Source organism: Apteryx rowi, unplaced genomic scaffold (genome assembly GCF_003343035.1).
Source record: "Apteryx rowi isolate R43461 unplaced genomic scaffold, aptRow1 scaffold_46, whole genome shotgun sequence".
Lineage (NCBI taxonomy): Eukaryota > Metazoa > Chordata > Aves > Apterygiformes > Apterygidae > Apteryx > Apteryx rowi.
In genome coordinates, this window is record NW_020450716.1 from 366,138 (window position 1) to 389,928 (window position 23,791).

General features: G+C 39.1%; 1 protein-coding gene across 5 annotated transcripts in view; it reads left to right on the plus strand.

Moving 5' to 3' along the window:
* The first annotated feature begins 795 nt into the window (after window positions 1-795).
* The window catches only part of HLCS (holocarboxylase synthetase), a 132,277-nt gene continuing 109,281 nt past the window's right edge, over window positions 796-23,791 (plus strand). For all 5 annotated transcript variants that reach the window (XR_003255479.1, XR_003255480.1, XR_003255481.1 and 2 more), the window contains exons 1-5: window positions 796-1,032; window positions 5,338-5,490; window positions 9,050-9,212; window positions 11,986-12,944; window positions 16,159-16,341. Coding sequence is in view for 2 of the 5 variants with exons in the window: in XM_026077677.1 (XP_025933462.1) it covers window positions 796-1,032; window positions 5,338-5,490; window positions 9,050-9,212; window positions 11,986-12,944; window positions 16,159-16,341 (1,695 nt within the window). In the remaining 3 variants the exon portion in view is untranslated. The remainder of the gene's footprint in view (window positions 1,033-5,337; window positions 5,491-9,049; window positions 9,213-11,985; window positions 12,945-16,158; window positions 16,342-23,791) is intronic.

The following is a 23,791-nucleotide window of genomic DNA, read 5'->3' on the forward strand; positions in this document are numbered from 1 at the left end:
ATGAGGAAAAACTTTTTCACTGTGAGGGTGACAGAGCACTGGAACAGGTTGCCCAGAGAGGTTGTGGAGTCTCCTTCTCTGGAGATATTCAAAACCCGCTTGGACGTGATTCTGTGCAACATGCTCTAGGTGACCCTGCTTGAGCTGGGGGGTTGGACTAGATGATCTCCAGAGGTCCCTTCCAACCTCAGCGATTCTGTGATTCTGTGACCCTGTAACTTGCACCATAAGGCTTGTAGCCATGAATACTGCATGAGAGCACAATCCCCCAAACCTCAATCCCCTTTTTAATGATTTTTTTTCTTTATGTGTTGTTCAAAGCTTAATTCTTTATTTTCTACAGCATGAAAAACTACTTTATGTGAGTTACCAATAGTTTTGCTATATTGTTTGCACGCTAAACCTCAGTATGTACTAGGATTGTTTCTGGCGTGCAATGGGCTTGTGTAAAGTGGGATGCGCAAGGAGATGCCATTACACCCCTTCTCGGACACCGCCTCTCCCTTGAGCCCCGCCGCGCACCGGCCGTTGGCCGCGGCCTCCTCCGGCTCCTCTGGGGGCGGTGTTGGGGGGGGCGGAAAGCGCGCGGGGCCGCGAGCCAATCAGAGCGGCGACCGCCTCGCCCAACCAGCGAGTCCCTTTCTCTTTGGCGCAGGCCGGGGGTGGGGGCGAGGGGAGCCAGTGGCGTGGGCGGGGCCGGGGGCGGGCCCCCCGGTTCCGCTCGCCGGTTGCCGGCCTTTGAGAGGCCGGGCCGGGAGGGGCGGGCCGGCGGCGGGGGGGGCGGGGGTGCGCGCCATGCTGATCACGCTCTGCTACCTCTACCTATGGGCGCGCTGGGGGCCTTGCTCGGCCGCGCTCATCCGCCGCACCGTGCGCCGCCTCCACCGCTCCCGCTGCTCCTTCACTTTCTGCTGCTGCGCCGGCCCGGCGCCGCCACCGCAACCGGCCCGGCAGCCGCGCAGGCAGGTGCCGCCCGAGGAGCGAGTCTGCCTCCGGATAGGGAACAAAGTCTTTTTCACGGACGAGACGCAGGTACCGCCCGAGCGGTGGAGCCGCGGCTTCGGCCGTTGGGGGGGGGGGGGATGTGTGTTCAGCGCGGAGGGGCCCGGAGCCGTTGGGCAGGGAGCGGTGGAGGAAGCGGCGTCGCCGGGAACGGCCTCCGGTGTCACCGTGACAACGGGCGGGGATGCGCCTTCCGCCGCGGCGTGGGGGAGGGGGAGCGGGGCGGCGGGTGCGCTCCGTGCCCGGGCGGCGGCGGCGTGGGGGGGGGTGAGGAAAGGGGATGAGGAGGGGTTTCCTTGTCGGTGTGTAACAGCTAACTTGGCAGTGGTGAGCTGGGATTGCGGACGGAAAAACGGGCCTTGTGTAGGTCTCCAGAGGGGCTCACTCGTACAAGGACTCTGTGTTGACTGCTCGGGAGGGGGATGCTCATGAGATGAGGGGAGTTTAAGGCGTGACGGCAGAAGCGATGGTCCCCGTTTTACCGCGGGATTAAATAGCCAACTTCAGGCACGGTCTTACTCAGTCCCACTTATTCTTCCCCAATTCCGCTGTTTTCTTCGTGCTCATAACGTTATTGTTGAGGTAAGTGCGTGTTTGAGAAGCAGGTGGAAGGTCGTCTTTTGTAAAGAGGCAAGGAGGAAGCGTGCTAAGGGTGGGCTCAGAGATGAAGAGCAAGGCTGTCATGGGGGGGAGGACAGGAAGGCAGTGATTTGGCAGCGTGGGGTGTGTTTGGTCAGGCTATACAGGCCTCTGTCACAGCTGCAGTGGGCAAGGATAAGGCGTGGATAAGACTAAGGCAGGTGCCTTGGCGTAGGAAATGTTAGTATAACTGTAGTTACCTATCAGAACTAGTGTAGTTTGTTGGCTTGGAGGTAATGGGCTGAGCAGTGCTTTTACTATGTGCGTATAAAGTACAGCTTTGTAAGTCCAGCTATGGCTATAGGAGTTTTTAGCTAGGAGAGCTTGCTAGTATTTCTCTACTGGTAACATACATTTAGCGCATATAAGGCTTTAGTTTAAAAATGTAGGCCATGTTTATGCATTCAGATTTTGGTGTTAGGGATTTAAAACTTAGCTGAATCTGTAGTGGAGTCCGAGTTCAGTTCTTAGGTATGGAGAATTGCGTGCTTCTCTCAATAGAAAAGTATTACTTTAACTGAGGAAAACATGACTCAAAAAACAAGATTTGAAAACCACTTTCTCACAAGTGGATGGTGAGATAGTAGGGTGGGGTGAGGCTGTGATGGGCTGTGACAATGAAAAATGCTGTACTCGAAACTTCACATCTCACAAAGTGAAACAAAAGTAAGCTTATTTCTGACCAGATTTAGAAATGGGACTCCTCTGTCTCTTGCTCCACCCCTGCAAATCACTGCAAATATTCTGAACTGAGATTTAAATTAATGTTGGATTTGTCTGTTCACTAAATACTAGAATTAGAGTGTGTAGAAGAATTATCCTGAGTTCTCCTTTTTGGTAGTGTTTAAATTTTTATGCGTGTTTGTGGAGAATTATTTCAGTTGTCACCCATTTTACTGTGAGCATGACAAATGTATTTATGGAACATATTGCTGACTAAGGTGCAACTTCAAAAAATGGAAAAGCTTTTAGTCAATTGTATGGATAAAGAGGGCATTTTCAGTGCAATAAAATCAGATCACAAATACTGATGGAATTGGTTTATAAAATAGTCTTTTTTGCTATCTAATGAGCGGATTATTTCATACTTCATCAAAAAGATGAGAATCTCTAACAGAAAAGTTAAATACTTTATTGGAATGTGAATGAGCTGTAGTCAGCTCTAAAAAAAAAAATTGTGTGTGTGTATATATGTACATATCTCTATCCATGTGTTCAGAGGAGTTCTGTGTAAATTATTCTGGATTATTGTTTTGTAAATCATACTGCAACTGATCAGTGCTGTTCTTTGCTCCACTTCTGTTTGTTTTTGAAAATTTATCTGCTCCTCTTTCCTTGCCCACGAAGCATTTTTTTTTTTCCTGTCTGTAATGTTGTTCATGCAGGCTGATTTTATAAACTTGTCAATTTAGTTATGTTTATGGGAATTGGGAAACCCTCTAGGGAACCATATTGTGGCTTGAAGTTTGGCATAAAGTCATGTCAAATGACATGACATGACAAACAAGCCTGTCATTCAAAATGTTTTTATCTCCTAAAAATGTGTATTTAATGTTACTGGTTGTATTTGACTCATAAGTTCCTGTGAAAGATGCCTACCAATTTAGGTGTAAAATTCTCAGAACAAGGATTGCATGTCTGTAGTGGATTGCATTTCTATGCATATATCTTTATATATTTGTACTGCATCGCTCTGTATTCCCTAAACTGGCCCCCAGGTCCCAGTAAATTTCATGGGTGTAGTGAAGAGCATCTCTGTTAGCTGATCAAATTGTACTTTTTTTTTTTCTTGCAAGTTCATCTATTTATCCAAACATTTTCCAAAGACACCTATTTAACTGAAGTATGCTCTAGTGTTTTTTTTTAACTTTGATACTCAATAGTGTGACAATATGAAGGCTCCGTCCTAACTGCATTAAAGTTAGAGAGAGCATCAGTGCAGAACTCTCTTGCTACTTCATCCATGAACGTTATGAAAAGAAATAGATAAATTATCATACTTTTCCAGCTTCTTGGAAGTTAGTTGAGCTACTTTGCTTTTGAAGTAGGTATAACTGCATCTGAACTGTGATCAGTAACTTCCTTAAGATAAGATACCAGCAAGTCATAAATGGTGACCTCGAAAGGTTTTGTTTGACCTTTCATCAAATCAGGTGCTTAAGATAATTCATGAGTTCAGTTTAGTTGACTTTCTATGGAAAATAGCTGTTTGCTCTGTCACAGCTTCTGTGCTCAGTAAAGTTGGTTGGATTGGCAATCTATCCCATTACATCCCCTATAATTTTACTTATGTAAGCAAGACATAATATTGCGCTGTTTCCATTTAGATATGGACAAGTGTACACACCCTTGGTGTGTTATAGGGAAATTCTCTCTGCAGAAAACTTCTGAAGGTTCACAAAGCATGCATTGATTTGATTTTTTTCTAATATAGTAGTATGAAGAAGATCTGTTTCTTCTAATGCTTGCCACTTTTGAAGTATGGCAGAAAAATTAAGTTCCATGCAATATCTGGATAAAATTTGATGCAATATGATATGGAAACAGATTATGTATTTAGAAATTCTTTTAGAAGAACATTAAACCTGTTCTTTGGTCTGCTGATGCCAGCTATTGAGCTTTATTTGCTCCTAGATGAGAACCAGAGAGGAAACAATTTTTATAATTTAATGAAGAAAACCATTTACCTAATGATTTCTGAGTGGATAGACTACCTTACGGGCAAACTTATTTTTCTGAATATATTTTTTTTAATTTTAACTCTAATCTCAGAGTTGCATACTGAATGAATAATATAGGCTCTATCGCATGAGGACATGCATACGTTATTCTAAAATAATGTACCCTCTCTATTTCAAATCTTTTTTTTTTTAAGATTGTAAATTAATCCTGAGGCTGTATGTGTCCACAAAATATAACTATGTAACTGGCTTTGCAAAAAAGTCGTGAAACTTTGCAAGTTAGGTAAATCAGATACCCTGAAAATTAGACATGTATAATATATGGCCCTTGGGTCACTTGTGACTCGGAAAGTAATTCATCTTTTGTCAGACAGGTTTAGAGACAGTATATATTATTTAGCCTGGGGCTATATGTTTCTAAAGGGTTGCTATCTAACTAGATTGAAAACCTATTCTAGCTGCTAGCCAGTTAGAGGGGCTGTATTGACTGGCCAGGTGTGTTGTGACTGCTTTCTTAGTCCCTGCCAAGACAGTGCCCTTCAGCTGCCAGGAATAAAGAGGGAAGCAAGAGAGACACTGGTTTGGGTAGTGAGAGGGAAAAAGGGGAAAGGAAGGAGGAGGCAGGGTAGACTGCAGTGAATGGGAGAGGAAGTTTGGATTGAATGAGAGATGCTGCCAATGGCACAGTCCAATGTTAAAGTGGCCCACAAAAGCTCACAGTGCCAATGGCACAGTGGCTTTCACTGGCCCACTCAGTTGTGCACTTCTGCTGTAAAGCTGATATCTGAATTATCGGGGAAACTCGGGTTGTCATTTTTAATTTTACCTTTGACATGTTCCTGCCTAATGGTCCAGACCTTTACCCCTTTTTACCTCATGGGAAGTGTGAAGTGGTAGAGACTATTCATTTAAGGTTGAAGGGTCAGGTTTGAAGTTAAGCTGGGAATGATTTAAACATGAATTATTAAATTGGACTTTCTGTATAGTTACCTTTTTTCTTTCTTGTTTCTTTCAGTCCCTTGATGATTTAAACAGATGGAGTCTACTTCTCATTTCTCCTTTTATTTATTCTGATAAGTTACTTGAAGCAGAACATATAGCTTTTGTGACAGAAAGCATTTCAGCTCAAACAGATAACTTGCAGAAAATACCTGGATGTTCGAAAGAGGTAAGCAGCTCAGTTTATCTCGCATAGAAAGTAGTACTGATAAGTCATTTAGTAGATATAACTCTTAAAAATAGCTTGAAAGAAAAAAAGTCAATGGTAGATAGATTACGTATATTTATAATTGCTATTAGAAATAAGAATGCAAACTGCTCTCTGTAGTTCTCAGGTGACACATGGGTGTTACCTGCCTGTGCCTGTTTGCTGGGTAAGAGAGTATATCTAAATATGGAACAAGTCCATTACCTTCCACCAGAGAGAGTAGCCCGAAGTCATATGCCAATGAAAACAGAGGGGAGTGTAGAAGGTGTGACTCAAGGGGCATGCTGTGGAGAAAAAAAAAAAATAAAGGTCCTCTTAAGGATGTTATCAGCATACTCTAAGAATGGTTGCCCTGTGGATTTCTGGACAAAGAGACATGGCAACAGCACAGCTGTTGGAAAAATGCTGGTCAGGAATGTGTGTGCAAGTATGTATAATGGGGACTTTCAAAAAGTGCTCCTGGTCTGATACAAACTGATGTGGGGGACCCCCATGCAGGTTGTGGCCAACTGTTGCATGTGTCATAGCCTAGATGTCCTCTGAGTGTTAGAGGAGAGGGGAATGGCTGTCCTCTTCCCCATGTCTTCATTGAGGCTTTTCTTTGCTTCACTTTGGTTGCCCCCATATGACAGAAGAATGGGGGGAAGGGGAACAGAACAAGTTTTTTGGCCTGTAAGGAGGCATTTTTGACTCCTTCATAAGCAACACCAGTGAAACTAGAGCTGCCAAAGCATGTGTTTTACTTGCAGCGGGTAAGATTTGAGAATGAAGATGTATTTGGTTTTGGTTCTATCCTCAGAAACACAACACTATCAGAGTAGGGGGTGTCATTACTAACACTGTAGTTTAGTCCCATATGTTGTGAATGTTAATACACTGCTGTGGGAATAGATGGTCAGGTTAGTGTAAGAGGAGGAAGCCAGAATCCTCTATCATAAATGTAATTGCCATGTCTGCTACCTGTGATCATTAATTGCCAACTGTATGCAGCAGGCCCTCAGAGTATTATACCTTATTATTGCAACTGCGGACTTTCCATTCCAGCTGTGGGTGTTGTATCAGTAGTCCAAACATAGGTGGGAGTTTCTTCCACCAGGAGAGCAATGGTGCTGTCCAGGACATCTCGGGTCAGCTGAGGTCATTCTGGCTGACATGGGTCACACACTTCCACAGTGACAGTAGCCATGGTTGCCTGGCTGATGCTCTGCTACTGTAACACAGATCTCTAGGGGTCTGGTACAACTGTCTTCCAGAAGATAGTTGTAGGTTGTGTGTAGTGATAAAAGGCTGAACTTCATGAAATTAGTTTGGTGATGATGGCATCAACTTCCGTAGAGCAACTCCAATGCTTTCCACTCTGTGTCCTTATATTTAGAACACATTACGTGGAGAGATTTTGTCCTGCTTCAGAGCTGGTCAGTACCAGTGTGAGCAGAAATGTATGCTGTAACTTCAGAGCTGGTATTTGATTGTGGCACAGTGCCATGGAGATGACCTTTCAGGTGCTGGAATTAGAAACTCACTGTTTTTGCTCTCACCAGTGAGTGGTCATTATGTGAGGCCAGGACCTGAGTGATACACCTGGCCTAAATTTGAGTCCTGGCTTTCACCAGTTGTCTGTTCTRGTGTGGCTGGTTTGAAGCTAGTACTTCTTGTGTTACAGAGTTGGGAGTTTAGCCCCTAAGTTAAAGCATAAAGCTGACCTTGTGGCAAACGCCAAGATACTGCCCACATACTTCTATCTTTTTATCTTTTTGAAATAAGTTTGGTTGCTAAGGATAGGAATAGGTGTTGAATTGGAAGGTGCCTAGCCAGTTTTCTTGTTAGGTATCCAGACAGGCCACCAGTATGAGTATGGATTRGATGCTCTTGCCTGGGCTCTACTAATCAGAGACTGTTTTTGCTAATGACTTGGAGAGTAGATGTGGCCATTAAGGTTGTGTGAAATCTGAGCTTCTTTGAACTTGTTCAAAGGAAATATTGTAAAATCAAAAGTCAGAGATAGATTCTTGGATCTTATGTATGCTATTTATTGCAGTAGATTAAAAGGTAAATTTAGCCGATTTTCTTATAAGTTACGAACAAGTAAGTTATCCCAGAGCTCACACTCATTTTATATACTCAAAATATGTGCTTTTCTTACTGTATTTAATCAGTGTGTTGTGTCTTGTGTGTAGTGATAAGCAGCTGAACTTCATGAAAGTAGTTTAGTGATGATAGCAACTCCAATGCTTTGATGCCATATGGAAATTGCACTGTGTTTCCCTATATTTAGAACACGTTACGTGAGGAAGTGTAAATTTTTCTTAGGTCATGGAAATGRGTAATGCTTCATTGGCTCTAAAAACACCTTCAGAGGAGAACAATTATATTGTGTATCCTATAGAGGACAAGGGCTGTGGAAATAAAACAATGTTTATAAGTACTCCTTTCCAGCTATGAATCTGCAGACAGGTTTGTAGTCTTTAATTAATATGTCTGCCATTCAAAACCCCTTTCTTTTTGTCTTGTTGTGGCTTTTCTAATTAAACTTGCTATTTGTTCTTCAAGCCCATGGGGTTGTTTAGTTTGGGTTTAACAAACCTTCTCTGAAGGGAAAAACCCAAGTGTGTCACTTTGATAATGATTCTTTTTCTGCTTTCTTGGAGAACATAATTTTTGATGTAGATAAGTAACTTGAATCTTTTATGTTTTTAGTTAATGCTTCTGACAGATTAAATTAGTCAGTGTGTACTTTTTTTAAACTCTAGTAACTCACTTTTGCTGTTTGTATCAGTATTCTTTTAATAATGTATGTTGAAAGCCATGTCTTAGAAACAGAAAAGCAAATAAAGATTTTACTTATCATACTTTTGCCTACGTCATAATGCTTTCATGCGGTTTTGTATGTGTTACTTGAAGCTTTTATGGCCTTGATCTTTGGGAAAGAAGTGCTTGTACTCCCACTTCCCTTTCAACACTCAGTTTGGATGTTGCTTTGCTTACTTTTCTCAGGACAGAATGAAAATCAGCTCTTGTAGCTGGTACTGTTTGCTGCATGACCTTTCCGGAGTAATGTTCTTAAAAGCTGTTTTGGTTGTATTCAGTCTCATAGATTGATGTTTGTAGTCATGAAGGATGCACTTTTGTGTGGAAGGAACTGTCAACTTAAACTTGTATCGCTAGTTGAGATGTTTTGTTTAGTGATACTATTAATTGTATTAGTTATTTTAAACACATCAAACATCATAGAAGCAAATCTTAAAAGTAATTCTGCCAGTTTAGTATTCTGTAATGCTAGTAACTATGCTTTTTTTTTTTTTTTTTTTTAATGACTCAGTCTTTAAAAATATTCCTGATCTGTGAATTTTGCCAGTTTTGCTATATTGGTTTGTTAATGTCCCTGTATTGGCTCTGCCTGTGTGCAAATTTATTTGTTTGTTTTTTTGTGCATCATGCAGATTCATGATACTGTAGGTATTTTTGATTTTTTTTTGGTAACATTTTCAGTCTGAAAAACGTGCATATGTTTTATTCTTAGGTTGTGAAGTGGTCAGACTACTGTTCACCTTTGGCCTATAAACCTGGTGAGCCTTATAAATTAATTGCTGAAGCAAGCATAGATAACTTCAGTAACCTTGGAATAGCATTCCTGGAAGACAGGCTTCAAATGGATAATGGAATGGTGCCACACAAGATTGTTTGTGAGTATCTTCACAAATTGTTTTTAATGGCAGAATGTATTTTGTTTTATGGTTGTTCTAGGATTGTGTGTAAAAATCTTTACCTCTACCCAAATAAACATGCTTTTGTTTTGGTGCAGCGTTGTCTTCCTGTTGTCATTCTAGGCAGTTCATCACTCTGTCATGTTACTGTATTTTAAACTTAAAACTGCCAAATGCAGAGATCCTTGAAAAGTCAGACCACTTCTTGAGTGAGTTTCTCTTTACAGAGCGTGTCACAAATGCAACACCAGAAATAACAGGAAAAAATAGTTCAAAAGATCTTGGAATAATTTTTTTCCCCCTTTTTGTTAATGCTCAAAAGCCACTGCCAGTGCCATGATATTAATTAATTAACCTTAGTATGACGAGATCCCTCAATACCCAAGATACTGTGTTATCCTTTTGCAAGCATGTAAGTGTATGAACACAAAGATGAAGATAGAAAACACTGTCTCTAAGTCATGCGCATAAGTCTATTAGATCAGCTGATCTACTTGCAAAATTTAGAAGAGGTTTTGGGCAAACGTTCTCTTTTCAGGTTTGAAATAAAAGTATCTTCAAAGCTAAACGGGTTGAGAATGACTGCTTAGAGTTGAACTTGATTGTGTTAACCTGCTAGCTCACTAACAGAAAAGCTAACAGACTTTCTGAACAGAGGGAGAGGGATAATCAGAGGAAAGGGGGGGGTGTCATTGCTAATTGAATTTTAAATTTTGGGTGGATGGTTTACTTGTTTAGGAGGTAATTTTATTTAAATCAAAACTGTTAGCAGTTTTGTTCTCTTTAGCTTAATGGTGTCAGCTAGGAGGGGAGAGAGTTCATGGCCAATCCCATAAACTGGAGGAGCAGGAAATAGTGTAGTGGCTCCATTTGTAACACTGTTCTTGAGTGGAATTATTGTCTGGACTATGGGAAGGTTAGGGTTTAGCTCCCAGACCGTCATGAGATTTGAATTTCTTTTTTCCTGCACCATTTTAAGAGTGCCATAATATGCAGTCTGTAGGGTACTGTGGAGTAGTGGACTCTAATGGGGTAGATCCACATTGCGTTTTCTTCAGCACCAGTCCTGGTTGTTGCCTGCCTAGTCGTGCCTCCTTGGTTGTGCTAATAAAAATGTGGAGTCGTGAGACACTTGAGAATAAAAAAGTGATTTGTGCTTCTCCCCCCACCACCCAAAAGACCTTTTCTCTCTCTCTTTTTTTCCTTTAAGTGTGGATCATAATGCGTTGGCACAACCAAAGAATTACAGCTAAGGCAAGAACAATTAGCTAAGGTGTAGAAGGGTAGGAATGTGCTCCCAGCAGTGTCTGAGATAAAACTTGGTCTTCTCTTGATGGCGTTCTGCAAAAATAAATGTTCACACAGGCAGGGAACGGAAGCCAGTGTCCCAAAAGTCATGGAGGCTCGTTCACTCTGCAGAGTGCTTTTTGGCTCAGTTTGTTTCAGGCGCTATGTGCATGCTAAAGCTGCTCCAGGAGAACTGGAGGCTGATAGGATCCCCTTGATGGGTGTGTAGGCTGGTAGCTGAGGAATTTTCCTGTCATATGAGAAATCTTGCTTCAAATTTCTGCTCCAAATGAGGTGAAGGGGATACAGTTTCAAGGGAATTCAAGTGTTCTAAAGTGAGGAAAGTGACTGAACTTGGGTCTAGTATGCTATATGCCAGCTGACTATTTTGTTAATCTAGTTTCTCATTGAATTTCTTTGAGAAATCAGGAACAAAAATTTGACATATAGAATATTTATTTGGCCTTGTGGGAGTAGAGAGGGATTCAATCAAATGTTGCTTACTTTGGTTTGAAATATTTCCATGGTTGAGCAGGTGGAAAAAAATAGTTATTTACCCTATGAAGAATAATTTTTCTCTCCTTGTTCTTAATTAGTTTGCTCTCTAAGTTTTACACTAACAGTAATTATCTTTGACCTTCTTGTCTCATTTGGATTTTCCCAAAATGTATTATCTTTACATTTATTTATTTATTTATTTATTTATAAGCAATTGCTATTTGTCCCTTGGGTTCTTAGCTCACGTGTCTTGGTATGGAAAGGTATGTCTCCTTTTATGCAGACTGGAAACAGTTCAGATTTTTACACTCCCTTTTCTTACTTGTGCCAAATTTTTATTTTGCTGCCTTTAGTAATGCAAAAAACGTGGTTCGGTGTTTCCATCTTACCCAATATCATCACTTTAATAGCTTATTTCAAAATAGTTAATTTCAAAATAGCAGCATGCAATTTTCCACCCTGCATTCCTTAAGAGGCCAGTATTTTTCCATAGATACTTCCCTTGCTTTCTGTCCTTTGCACGGGCAAAATCACCTAAGCTGACACATTTAAAAGTGACACATTTATAAGATAGCCTCCTTACTTTCCTATCCGTAGACCATTGTCCTGCTAAGTCAGGATGGCACATGGTAGCTTTTTTGTTTTATTTTTGTGCAAATGTGTGCACTCACAATGAACCTTAGCATTTATGCTTAAACATTCACTGTAAAAATTGAGTGTTGTTCTCTCAGCCAGACATTTCTGAAACAAAAAGAGTTATTAGTAAACGGCTTGTGTTATGAGTATAAATTTATTATATTCTTGGGAGTGGTAGTTTTTCGTGTATCAAATTAGTGAATTTTTAGTATTATAGATTACTTATTCTGAAATTAAACCTAAATCTAGCTGGCATGCTGAGATTATGATATTCATCATAGCTCTTTTGATATAATTTTTGTAACCCCTCTTTATTCTTTAACTCTTCCAGCTGTCCATTTACAGGAATCTACTCTGAAGGAGTTGGGGCAGGTGGCACCATCTGTAAAAGAGAAAAGAAGTGTAAGCAGTACACAGATGAATGAAATAACTCGTGCTGCTATTTTTGGAACTACTGTTAAATCAGGACTAGAAATAGCTGCAAGTCTAGGTGATCCAGAGTCAGAAGAAGAGAAATCCAAGCTAGAGAAAGAAAGCAAGCATGACAATGAATCCAGTAGTCTATCTGACAAAGAGATAGGTCCTGGAGAACATCATCACTTGCATCTTTCCAGCTGTCATGAATGTTTGCAGCTTGAAAACAGTACTATTGAATCAGTCAGATTTGCCTCTGCAGAAAACATTCCCGAACTTTCTGATGATTGCAGTAGCAAACTGGAAGAGAAGAATGATGACTATATAGCAAGAGAAATAAAAAGAGTAAACCTTGCTGGAAAGCCCCCTAATGTCTTGATTTATGTTGGCTCTGAAACTTCAAAAATGGAATTTGAGCAGGTAAAATCCATCCTTGAGGAATGCATTAATGGAGACAGCTACACGATCTACCAGCTGCGTGAGGAGCAAGTTCTGAAAGCTCCATGGATTGATAATGCACTGCTGTTGGTCATTGCCACAGAGGAGCCTATTTCTGAGGAAAATCACAAACAGTTCATGAAATTTTTATCTAAAGGTGGAAAGATTTTAGGATTTTCTTCCTCTTTTACATTTGATGGTATTCAAATAAAGAGAAAGAACAAGCTGAAGAAGACTGTTCATGAATTAGTGGTCTCTAAACTGGACAACACTGAAATTAAGTTAGATCTTTTGATTAGTGGCTGCATTTTTGAGGAAGTGATGAAGGAAAATATTGGCAAAGTAAAGCCACTAAGTCGCTTAAATAATGCTGATAGAGATATAGTTATTGTTCATCTGCCTTATGGAGACAGTGGAGGAGAAGCCATTCTTTCTCAGGTACTGTGTATGTGGAAGTATTAATTTGCTTATTGCTACACCATGTTGTGATATACTTAAAAAAAAAAAAACACTTATGCCTGTTGCATACTCTTTGGGGATGCTTGTCAGGGGGCGAATCGAGATCGATGTCTTGGTGAACATATGAGGAATCTGAATGCAGAACAGTTTTCACTTTTCACTTTCCTCAGGAAGCTTAAAGAGAGGGAGAGAATGTCCCTGCTGCTCCAATTCCATGTTTTCACCATGTAGCCACCTGCATGTAGATCTTGCAGCATGATAGTATGTGGCAGAGAGAGCAGAGGTGCATAGTAAATGAGCACCTGCGAGAGCAGAGCTCTCCTTTTCTGCCTGCTAGGGGTTGCTCTGTGATACAGCTGCACACTTACAGACTTTGGGAAGTGGAAGCTGGAGGGGCTGAATTGTTGGTGAACTCAAGGTGGAAGCTTATATTGGCAACATAAAAAATTGGCTTCCTTATACAAATGTGAATTATGGTTGAAACAGAGTCAGAAGAGGAGGTAAAATAAAACAAGAAACTTGAAATAAATCTCCACTTAAGTTTTAAGGTAGCCAGCCCCTTTGGAAATCTGTGAGTAGTGACTGAGAAAGTTCCAGCCTCTCTTAGCTGCATACAATATATAGAAAAACTGTTGTACAATTTCATGCTTGAGCAAGTAACTATATAATAAAGGTTAGTCGCTGACCGCACTGAAATGCCACTGTTGATTTAGGTCTGCAGGTACTTTTGTGCCAGTATTGTTTCTTTTCTGTCAGTTATTTTCTATTTGTATCCTAGTGCTGTGAATGAACCAAAACAATGGTGTTTTCTTTAGCAGTGTGTTAGTAAAGTTCTAGATGGATGTTAGGTTCATGGTATTGGTCTTGGTGTACTGTAATTAAAAAGGAACTTTATTCAGCTTGTTTTTTTTATTTACAATCAAAATTAAATCACTTTTGCCATTTAAATTTATTTAACTTGTATTTTCTAAAAGTTGACATGTATGTTTTCAGTCAGTAATATGTACTTTCGATTTTTGTCTGTTCTGCTAAAAACTCTTGTTTGTTACTTCCTGAGTCTTCCTTCAGGGCATAAACTCTAAATTCTGCACCTAATATATAGCTTAGAGCGTCTCTGATGGAGGTGTGGGGGAGTGAAAGAATGACCCAAAATCTTATTCGTTCCACTTAACAGTAATAATATTCCAGCAATTGGGTTCTTCTCCAGTGTTATGGTATTGTAATTTCCATTAAGAAACACACCTCTACAAAAAAAAAAATTAACCAGCAAATAAGTACAGTTGTTCATAAGCGTTGTTGTTGTTGTTACTCCATCTTCCTGGATAATGTGCGAGGAAGCTTACCTTCACAGATACCTGGCTAAAGGATTGGGTGATAGATGGACTGATAAAAGGTACCATTAAGTTCACAAAATAAATTGGTGCCTTGGAAGTATTCATCTGACTGGGTCCATAGTCTGTGCTGTTAGAGCTAGAGAGTTGTGTGCCATTTCCTAGTAAAACTTTTAAAATGAGCCTGAAGGTAATTTATGTATTTTGACTTTGCCTCAACAGAAGCCTAGGTAAATGTTTTCTTTTTAGCATGGCTTTTCACTGTTATATCACTTACCTTACTTTGTATTTTTGCTCTCAAGCAGCACATTGAGAAAAGCAGAGCAAGATTTATTTACCAGCATTTAAGTAGACAAGGAACATAATGGAGAACAAACTTTATAAAAGATGGTAGGAGCTGGTTTTATCAGTATTTTAGCTATAAGAGAACTTTCTCAAGAACTCAGACGGCTAAAGTTTAACTGCCTACATATCCGGTAGCTACACTTTTCTAGCAATTACACTCAAAGCAGAAATATTCATCAAGTTTCTTCAGTGTTTTTCTCTCTTGTCAGTTTATCAGATTAACTCTGCTAGTCTTTTGGAAACTATTATACAGAATAACATGTTTATAGTTTTGTGTAGGAAGTCTTACCACCCTGTGCTGTGTACTTGTACTAGAAAATTGATTAGATACTGTTGTTATCCATTTCTGCAAGTTGCATGGTAAAACCTGCTTTGCTGTACCATTTAAATTGACCCTTCTGCTGTAGTAAAACTTAATACTGCAGTGGGTTTCCCCATAAAAAGGGCATTACAGTATAGCTTCAGAAAATCAGATTAAAAGGATTAGAGTGTCATTTTTTAATTTTAAATGACTTCCAGTCTGGATTTGAAAAGCATTATTGTTTTCTCTTCAGAGCGCTGACAGTGACATCAACCATTGAATATTCTGTCACAGGCTAGTTGTTTCCCTTCTTTCCCTTTTTCTCTTGTGTTTCTTCCCCGTTTCAGCAGTTTTCCATGAGTTTCAATAAAGAAGATCATATATTAAAGAGGAAGAACATCACTGAAATGTGCAAAATTGTACAAATGAACACAAATAGTAGCTTGTGATTTTTTCACAAAATGAATGTGCATATGGTGGAGTACAAATGCTTTTAAATGTCCTGGAACATTTGTCTAAAAAAATGAAGTGTTCTCGACCAGATTTTTATTCTGCATTTTGTTTCTACTTTCAAACATCTGCTTCAGCCCTGAAGAGTAATTCTCTGCAAAGTGATATTTCAGGGTTCTTAGTTAACTTTCAGACAGCAACATTTCTTTAGCTCCCCTGATAGGAAGTGTCAAAAGAATTAAATTACTCAGGCTGAGTTCTGCTGACCTTGTGCAACCCCTGGATAAAGCTCTTCAATAATAATGTAATTCTGTTCTTGTACAAGCCAGAATATGACCAGTATTGCTGTTGTCTCTACAGTGCTAACAAATATAAAATTGGTTGCAAAAGGGGAAGTTTAAGTTAGTAAATACATAAAAGTTTGAGCGAGTCTTCCAGGAAAAGACCAGTTTATTAATAAGGGATATTTTGTACAGATTTCAGAGAAAATTGTAGTGTATTGGCAACTGTGATTCCCAAATAGGAAGTTATAAATATACTGGACTCTTCCTCCCCTGGTTTATTAGGATGATAAAGCCCTACTTGTAGACATGATATGACAAAGACATAAAGAATTTGCTCTTAAATCACACTAGATACACTGGATAGTTAAACAACCATATTCAGTACAAAGCTGTTTTTAGAACTGTTGTATCTATTTCTCTCTGCCACTCCAGAATGTATAATGCAACAAATTTTTTTATTCCTTTTGCACATACTCTGCCAGGTGCACCTGGAGTTGAATATCAACTCTGTGGATATCCAAACTAAAGATGATTTTAATTCACTTAAGATGAGCAATACCAAGAGATACGAAGTTCTGAGGGAGATTCTGATATCACTTGGCCTGAGTTGTGAACTACGTGAAATTCCTATGTTAACGCCTATCTATCTTCTGTCCTCTGATGAGGTAAGGCTCCTACTTCTGTTTTGTTTGGTTGAAGTTTAGCCTATAAGACAAATTCAGTATTCATTTTAATATACATTGTTTCTTACATTGGTGGTGACATTTCGATTTGGAGAGGTTTATGCATACGGTAGATAAACAGTTACATCCTGCTCTGTCAATATTCTTTTACCTCCTAATAGTAGTTTTGAATCTGGCAATGGGGAAGCATGGGCTCTACACTTTTCAAACGTATTTGGCATCTGTTGAGAATTTTAATGCTTGTTTGCATTCTTCTGCAATATCAGAACAGATGTCACAAGCTGCAGAGAGAACTGATTTATAAGCATTTATTTTAAAAGCAGGTAGAAAGTTCTTTGTATGTTGGCAGCAAAAGATCAAACCCAAGTTACAGAGAATGGAATGGCAGACCAAAACTGAAGGACCAGAGTGAACGGGGAAGAGTATGTAGATAGATGATATCCTTCTATCCAGCCTTCTGCTTGAAGCTGGCTTGTTGCCAACACTAGATCAGGTCAGCCATTGCCCTTTTTCTGGTTTAATTTTGAGAACCTCCAAGGATGCAGATGCCACAGCTTCTCTGTGCAACCTGTTTCAGTGCTGCCATACCATTCTAGTGAAACTTTTTTCCTAATGTCCAGCCTGAACCTCTCAAGCTGAAATTTATGGTCATTTGCTGCTTATTATATCATCTAGCACTGCTCAGGAGCATATGGCTCTGTCATCCTTTTAACTCTCCTTTTAGTAGTTACAGGATGTTTTTAGATTGTTTCTTAGCCTCTTCTTTGCCAAACTGAATTAGCCCAGCTCCCTCATCCTTTTCTTGTTGATCGTTTGCTCTGTGATCCTAATAGTTGTAGTAGTCCTTTACTGGATCCAATCCAATTTCTTCATATTCTTCTTGAAGTTGAGGGCAAAATTGGGCACAGTGTTTCAGATACTGTTTCATCAGCACTGAGTAAGGTTCCCTTGATCTGCTGGATGCATTCCTAGTGTAGCACAGTGTGCAGTTTGCGTTATTTGCTATAAGAGTTCACTGAATAGGGCTGCCTGCCCCAGGAGCAGAACTTGGAGTTTGTTGAATTTCATGAGATTTCTGTTTGCTCGTTACTCAAGTTTGTGAAGGTGCTTCTGGATAGATCTGCCATTCTTCATGTTGGCCATTCCCCTAACTTAGGATCATCTGCAAATTTGCTGAGGGTGTGCACCATTATCATTCAAGYTGTTGATGAAGATTGAACCATTTGGGCCATGTATTGCATCTTGGAGTACTCTGCCTGTTATCAGCTGCCAGCTGGATGTCCAGCAACTGTTCAGTTGATTTATGTTTTTGAGACTGGGTTATAAGAGGATGGGTTTCAGGATACTTCCAGGGATTGAGATGGTGCTGACTGGCTTGTAGTTCCCTAGTTCCATACTTGTACTTGATTTCCATTCCCCCTTCCCCCCTTCTCCTTTGGAAGATGGGAATAACTTCAGTCTTTTTTTTCCAGCTGTTATGGACCTCCTACAAACCCTGTAGTTTTTCATGGATCATATACAGTGACCTTGTAATTGCCTAAGCCAGTTCTTTTTCAGAATGCTTGGGTGAATCCCACTTGCCCCATAGATCTGAATATGTTCGGCTTCTCTTGAGCAGTCCCTAATCTGATGATCCCCCACTGTTTCCTTCCCCTTTCTTTACCAGATTGTGCCAATACACCCAGATGTGTGGGAACAGGCTTTGCCTGTGAAGACCAATGGAAAAAAGGCATTGAATGCTTCAGCTTTTTCTGCATTGTCTGTTATTAGGTTGTCTTCCCCATCTGTCAATGCACCCATGTTTTCCCTGAACTACTTTCTGAAACTAGCAAATCTGTGGAATCTCTTCTTCCTACCCCTGATGTGCATCACTAATCTTAACTCAGGAAGGTGAAAGTCCATCTGGAGTTTTGTCTGTAGGTACCCAAACCATGTTTTTATATACTTCTGTCATTACTTGTCCTTTTTTCCACCATGTGTATGTTCCTCTTCTGTGTGTTAGTTCATTGAACAGCTCCCCACTTAGCCAAGCAGGCCTGCTGAAATTTCTGGTCTTCCTGCACAACAGGATGGTTCRTAGCTGAGCTCTCATAAATTTTCTTTACAGATTGGTTAGATCTCCTGGGCACCCTTCCCCTTCGTGGTTGCTTTCCAAGGGATCCTAACAGTTCCTTGAATAAGCTGAAATCTGCTTTCCTAAGGCTGCTGCTTGCCTTCCAAGCCTTCTTGCATTCTCATGGTTGCTAAATCCAAGGCTGCCATCTGTGACAACATTTCAAAYAAGTTTTTTTCCTGTTCATGAGAAGTAAACTAATAGTTGCCTATTTGTGTGGCAGATAAGAAAACAAAACTAAAACTCATTCAGCCTTTTTGACTGGTATGAAAGATGTTCTTCTTGGAGTTTATGCCTGTTTATCTTTTCTATGCTCTTGCAGTTTTCAAACTGTATCATACTATCATACTATGAATAAAAAAAAGTTAGCTAACTTCTATCCAAACTTGCCATCTAGTGGCATATTACAGGTTGCAGGCCATTAAACATCTTTGCAGTACATATTGTATAGTTAAAGATTATACCAAAAATAATTAAAAAAACGTGGGAAGACAATAAAACTTTAAAACTATAGTTTTTCTGTGCTTGCGTATGCAGTCATTCATTCGATATGATTTATGCTTTAGCCATGAAAYGCTTCCAGAATAGTGTGTGAAAGGAAGCTGTAACTTGTGTGTAAAAATAATAGTTAATAATGAAGAGAGAGCACATTGAAATGTGAGGCATGTGTTATGCTTCCTAACAGGTTACTTTTCTGCATTTATCTTAAGTTTTGCATAAGTTTTTTCTCACTTTTCTAGAGAAYAAAGAAATACCGTGAAATGTATCTGACAGATGAGTAATTTGAGAAATACTTAAGTGACTTTAAGATCAGAGTGAATCAGTAGCACTGGAAATGGAGATGGAAAAAATTTCCTTACAAGTTTTGTATTCTTAAACTTTTTTCTTTTTTGTCACCATTTGTATCAAAAACTTGTCCAGTATAGGCTCTCTGTCAGAGAAGGAGCATACTATCCAACATATCCCTATGACCTAAGTAATGTCCCTCCCATTGACAAGTGGTTTTTTTTTTTTTTTTTTTTTTTTTTGGATGATTTATCTTATGCTTCTCTGGAATAAGAAATACCATCATGGGTCAATTAATGATCAAGCTAGCTCAATACTAGATATTTAGGAAAAAACGGAAGAATGGCAAATGCTCTTCTCGTGGTTTCTGACAGTTGGCAGTTCATGGTCTTTCCAAGCTGGAGGTTGCGTCTGTACCATTACATTTAATAACCAGTGATGGACATATCCTCCCTGGCTTTGTCTAATTCCTTTTAGAAACTACAACCTCCTTTTTCTTACACTGTGAGAAATAACAACTGATTTTGCTCTGCATTTTCTACTCCATTAAGAAAATTCTGGAAACTTTTTGACATGTTTTTACTGTCACTCTATCCAAGCTCAAAAGTTCTAGTTTGCTTAGTTTTATCTTTGTGATCTGTGCGCTTCAGTTTGCAGCAGAGCTGTACCCTGTTCTGTGTTGCTCGGTTGCTCTTTCCGAGCCCCTTTCCTCTTTCAACGCTTTCATCAGACCTCTCTCCTGTTATGCTGTGGACCTGAAGGAATCACAAAGTAGCTGGGGCTAGAAGAGATCTCTGGAGAGCCTCTGTTCCAACTTACCCAACTAATTATATGGAACGTATTCAACTTTGAAACTGTATAAACTGTATAAAACTTACTTAACTTTATTGTATAAATAGATAGCTTCTCTTGTTTTTCTTCTGCCTGTAATTCCTGAACAGTTACGTGTCCTTCCCCATTGTTGTGTTTCTGCTAATCATCCCATCAAAACTGTTACGCCAGCTGGTATAAATTTAATTATGTACTAAGACTTTCAGGTCTTCCTGTCTACTCTAAGTCTTGAAAGGGGGATTTTTTAAATGTAAATTTAGCAGCTTTTCGGTGGCTTTTGAATTTTGAGGGGGGAGAATTTCAAGTTTTAGTTTCTAGATCATATGGTTATATAATACCTTAAAGTCACAATCTCATTACACAGATTTAATTTGAGCAGAACTCGCATTAGCTTTCTGAAAATCAGTATAACTTCAGAATTTGGGCTACCAAATTCTTCAACTCCTTTAAAAAACTAATTCTGGGGAAAAGAAGGATTGAATTTTCTTTTTGTTTAAGTGTCCAGGATCGCATATATATTATCTAATTTTCTAAAGTTTATGTGTATTGAACTTGGGGCTACAGTTTGATGTATGAAGAAATAGGCAAAGGTATAGTTATTTTATGCATAATCAAATTTGAATGGAGTATGTTTTTCTTTGTGGGGGGRGAAACTTGCAAAGACAGAGCTTAATATGTCAAATGGGAAGTTACAAACTTTGTAATGCACTTTATTCCTTTGGCTTATGAAAAAAAATGGTTTAGGATGGAATGTAGATGATTTGAGAAGAAATATTTAAACCTTGACAGTAGTTACTTATATTGAAAATTACATAGTTACATTTTATCACTCAGGAAAATTACTTTACGAATGGGATGGTCAAGTTTTTAAAAAAGTAATACATTTACTGTATTACTTAACATTATGTGGTTTATCCAGACTAGATTTATGCAGCTCATATTGTTCCAAAACAGAGGCTGAGATTTCCGGCTGTTCTGTATCCAGGTTGGAGATTGGACGAGTTGGAGGCTGTCCTAAACAAGCAGTGAATCTCATTTACTCTTAGCAGTTGAATATCTGGTTCAGAACAGTGGAAATTAGATCACATTGTTACCAGTGTTGGGGAAACATATTTAGGTTACTTGCCAATAGAAAGGTGAAATGTCAGATTGAGAKGTCAAAGTGGAAAATGCGATTTATTCAATTTTTTTGTTGCAGTCTTTCAAATAAATAATCTTATTCCTGCGATTGATTCCCATATCTCAGGGTTTTCAGTTTATTCTTTTTTTTCTTCTTCTGTGTGTTTTTTAATGTTCAGCTGGTCTTTTCTTAATATGTCCACAGGCTCCAGCAGTCTAGAAATGAAATTCTGGCAATATTTTGGCTTCAAATTCAAATAGAAGTTCTAATAATTGAATAATGGATGATAATGTCCATCTGGTTAGAGGTCTAAATCTTACTATGTGTCATTATGCTAGTCTAATCCTCAGCTAGTGCTGGCCGCTGTTGGTGTTGAGTGATTGCTATGACAGTGTGCCTGCATATTTTATTCCTGATCTCCTTTCTTGGGAATAGAGTATGAGGTAATGGGCCTGGAAAATAACAGCGCTTGAGGCAACTCTATCAGAAGACTTGCACTAAGACTCTCAAGTATGGCTTGCTTCAGGTATACACATATGGATGCTTTAAAATTCAGTTATTTGTGGAAAATCCATATTATATTGATACAAGTGCTACCACAACAATGAAGGCAGTGTTTGAACCAAGAGCAATATAGTACGAAAGGCAGGTTGCTTKCTGGCTAAAAGTTTAGTTAAATCTGCATGTGCATGTGCACAGTTTTAAGTATCATTTTAGAGACGAGTATTGATATTGAAACACAGCACTTCTCCCCCCTTCCCCCCCACCCCAGCCCACCTTTCCTTGATCTGGTGTAAAGCAGTTTAGCAAATTGTAGATGTGTACATTGCTGTAAAAAGAAAATTCCATATCACTATGTTGCTGGGTGAAATCAAAGTGTTGAAACAAATGGTGATCACTGTATGCCTGTTGTCTGGCACCCATATGTTCAGTGGCAGCTTCAAGCATACAGATTTGATTTTTCTGCAGCTTTGCCTTTAAACACTCAGAAGTATTTACTCTTTCACATTGCCATCTCAGAGGATAATTTTTCAGACATAAAGGYTAGGATTGTATTTTATTGCTATAAGTTTCAGCATAACACTTTGTAGGTTTCACAGAAACTCTAAACAAGAATTCACCCCTTGAAGAATGAGAGAGATTTGTCAGAATAGTGGGATTTTTTTTCTCTGTTAGGAGGTATAATACACCCACACATTTGCCTGTCTGAAGCTTCTTGAACCTGACTACTAACTCAGGCTGTATTAGCCTGAGTCACTTTTTCAATATCTTCCAATTGGATGGCAGCCAAATGATGAAATGTAATCACAGTCTTCATTGCTTTGGCTCAGCTAGTAACCATCTTTTAAACAGTATGTTCTTCCAGAATAATAAACAGTCAATATAAACACACTGGCAGAAGTTTGAAGCTGGGGGTTTTAGCTTTTGTTTGTTGGAGACAGAAAGAATAATTTAAAAAGTACAATGCAAATGTCTTTTAAAATTCAGACTTTCTTTTAAGGCACACTTTGAGATGCAGAATAGCACGCTCAAAAGGAGAATGCAGTGCAAAGACAGCAGTGCATATTTGAATAACTCGGGTACACTATAGCGCAGTCAGAATTCACTCAGACCAATTTTGCATGTCTTGAGCTGCCGTTTTAAGCTTTGTCTCTGAGATGCCATCGGCTGTTTGTAAATTCCAAGTCTCTTATGTCAGCAAGGAGAGTATGAAGTTACTTTATCCTAAATAAATCTTTCTTTGAGGATGGGAAATTTGAACTCTCAGCTAACACTATAATGAACATAGATTTCAGGGTACATTCTGAGACAATTGTTTCTGAAATACTTGCCTACATATTAATGTGTAGTGTAGAACTTGAGATTCAAGTTTTTTGTCTTAACTGCAAAACTGCAGAGTACTTTAAAAATTTCCAGTGCTAAAAACATGGATAGTTATGCTAAATTTTAAAAGACTGATTTTATTCTCATCCAATTTTTTGTACTTTAAAGTGAACCAAAAATGTATAATCTACAAAATAGGAGACTTGCTTATTTTCTCCTGTCATCCTTAAAGTGCAAGAATCATCCCTGCCTTTTAGCCAGTAGGACAAAAAGCAGGAGCTGTCTGGAAGTATCTATTCCAGAAAGGAAATTTTGTTTTCTGCTGATAGCTCAGGAATAACCTGAGAGCTGTTGATCACTGATAAAGTTTCACTGTCTAACATTTTTTGCTTTAGTTAATGTGTTGTAAGTGTTATTTCAAGTGAATGGTGCATTGTTGTTAGAAATCTTTGTACTAGAAATCTTTGTACTTGAAAGCCCATTTGTTTTTTGGCTAGGAGTGAAAATGTCTTTTATTGGCAAAGTTACTTCAGCAAAAAAAAAGAAATAATTGTAATGTAGATGCAGCAATGTAGATGCAGCTGTACCAGTAAAAATGTCTATTTGATGGAATAGCTTATTCTTTTGGGGGAAACTAATTTAATCTATACCATGTGTAGTATTCTTTTTGCTGCTAAAAGGTATATTTCTACTAGGCTGGTTACTCAATGCAGTGCATCTGGGCAACCATTCTAGTTCTTGGAGATAGTGTGTTTTTT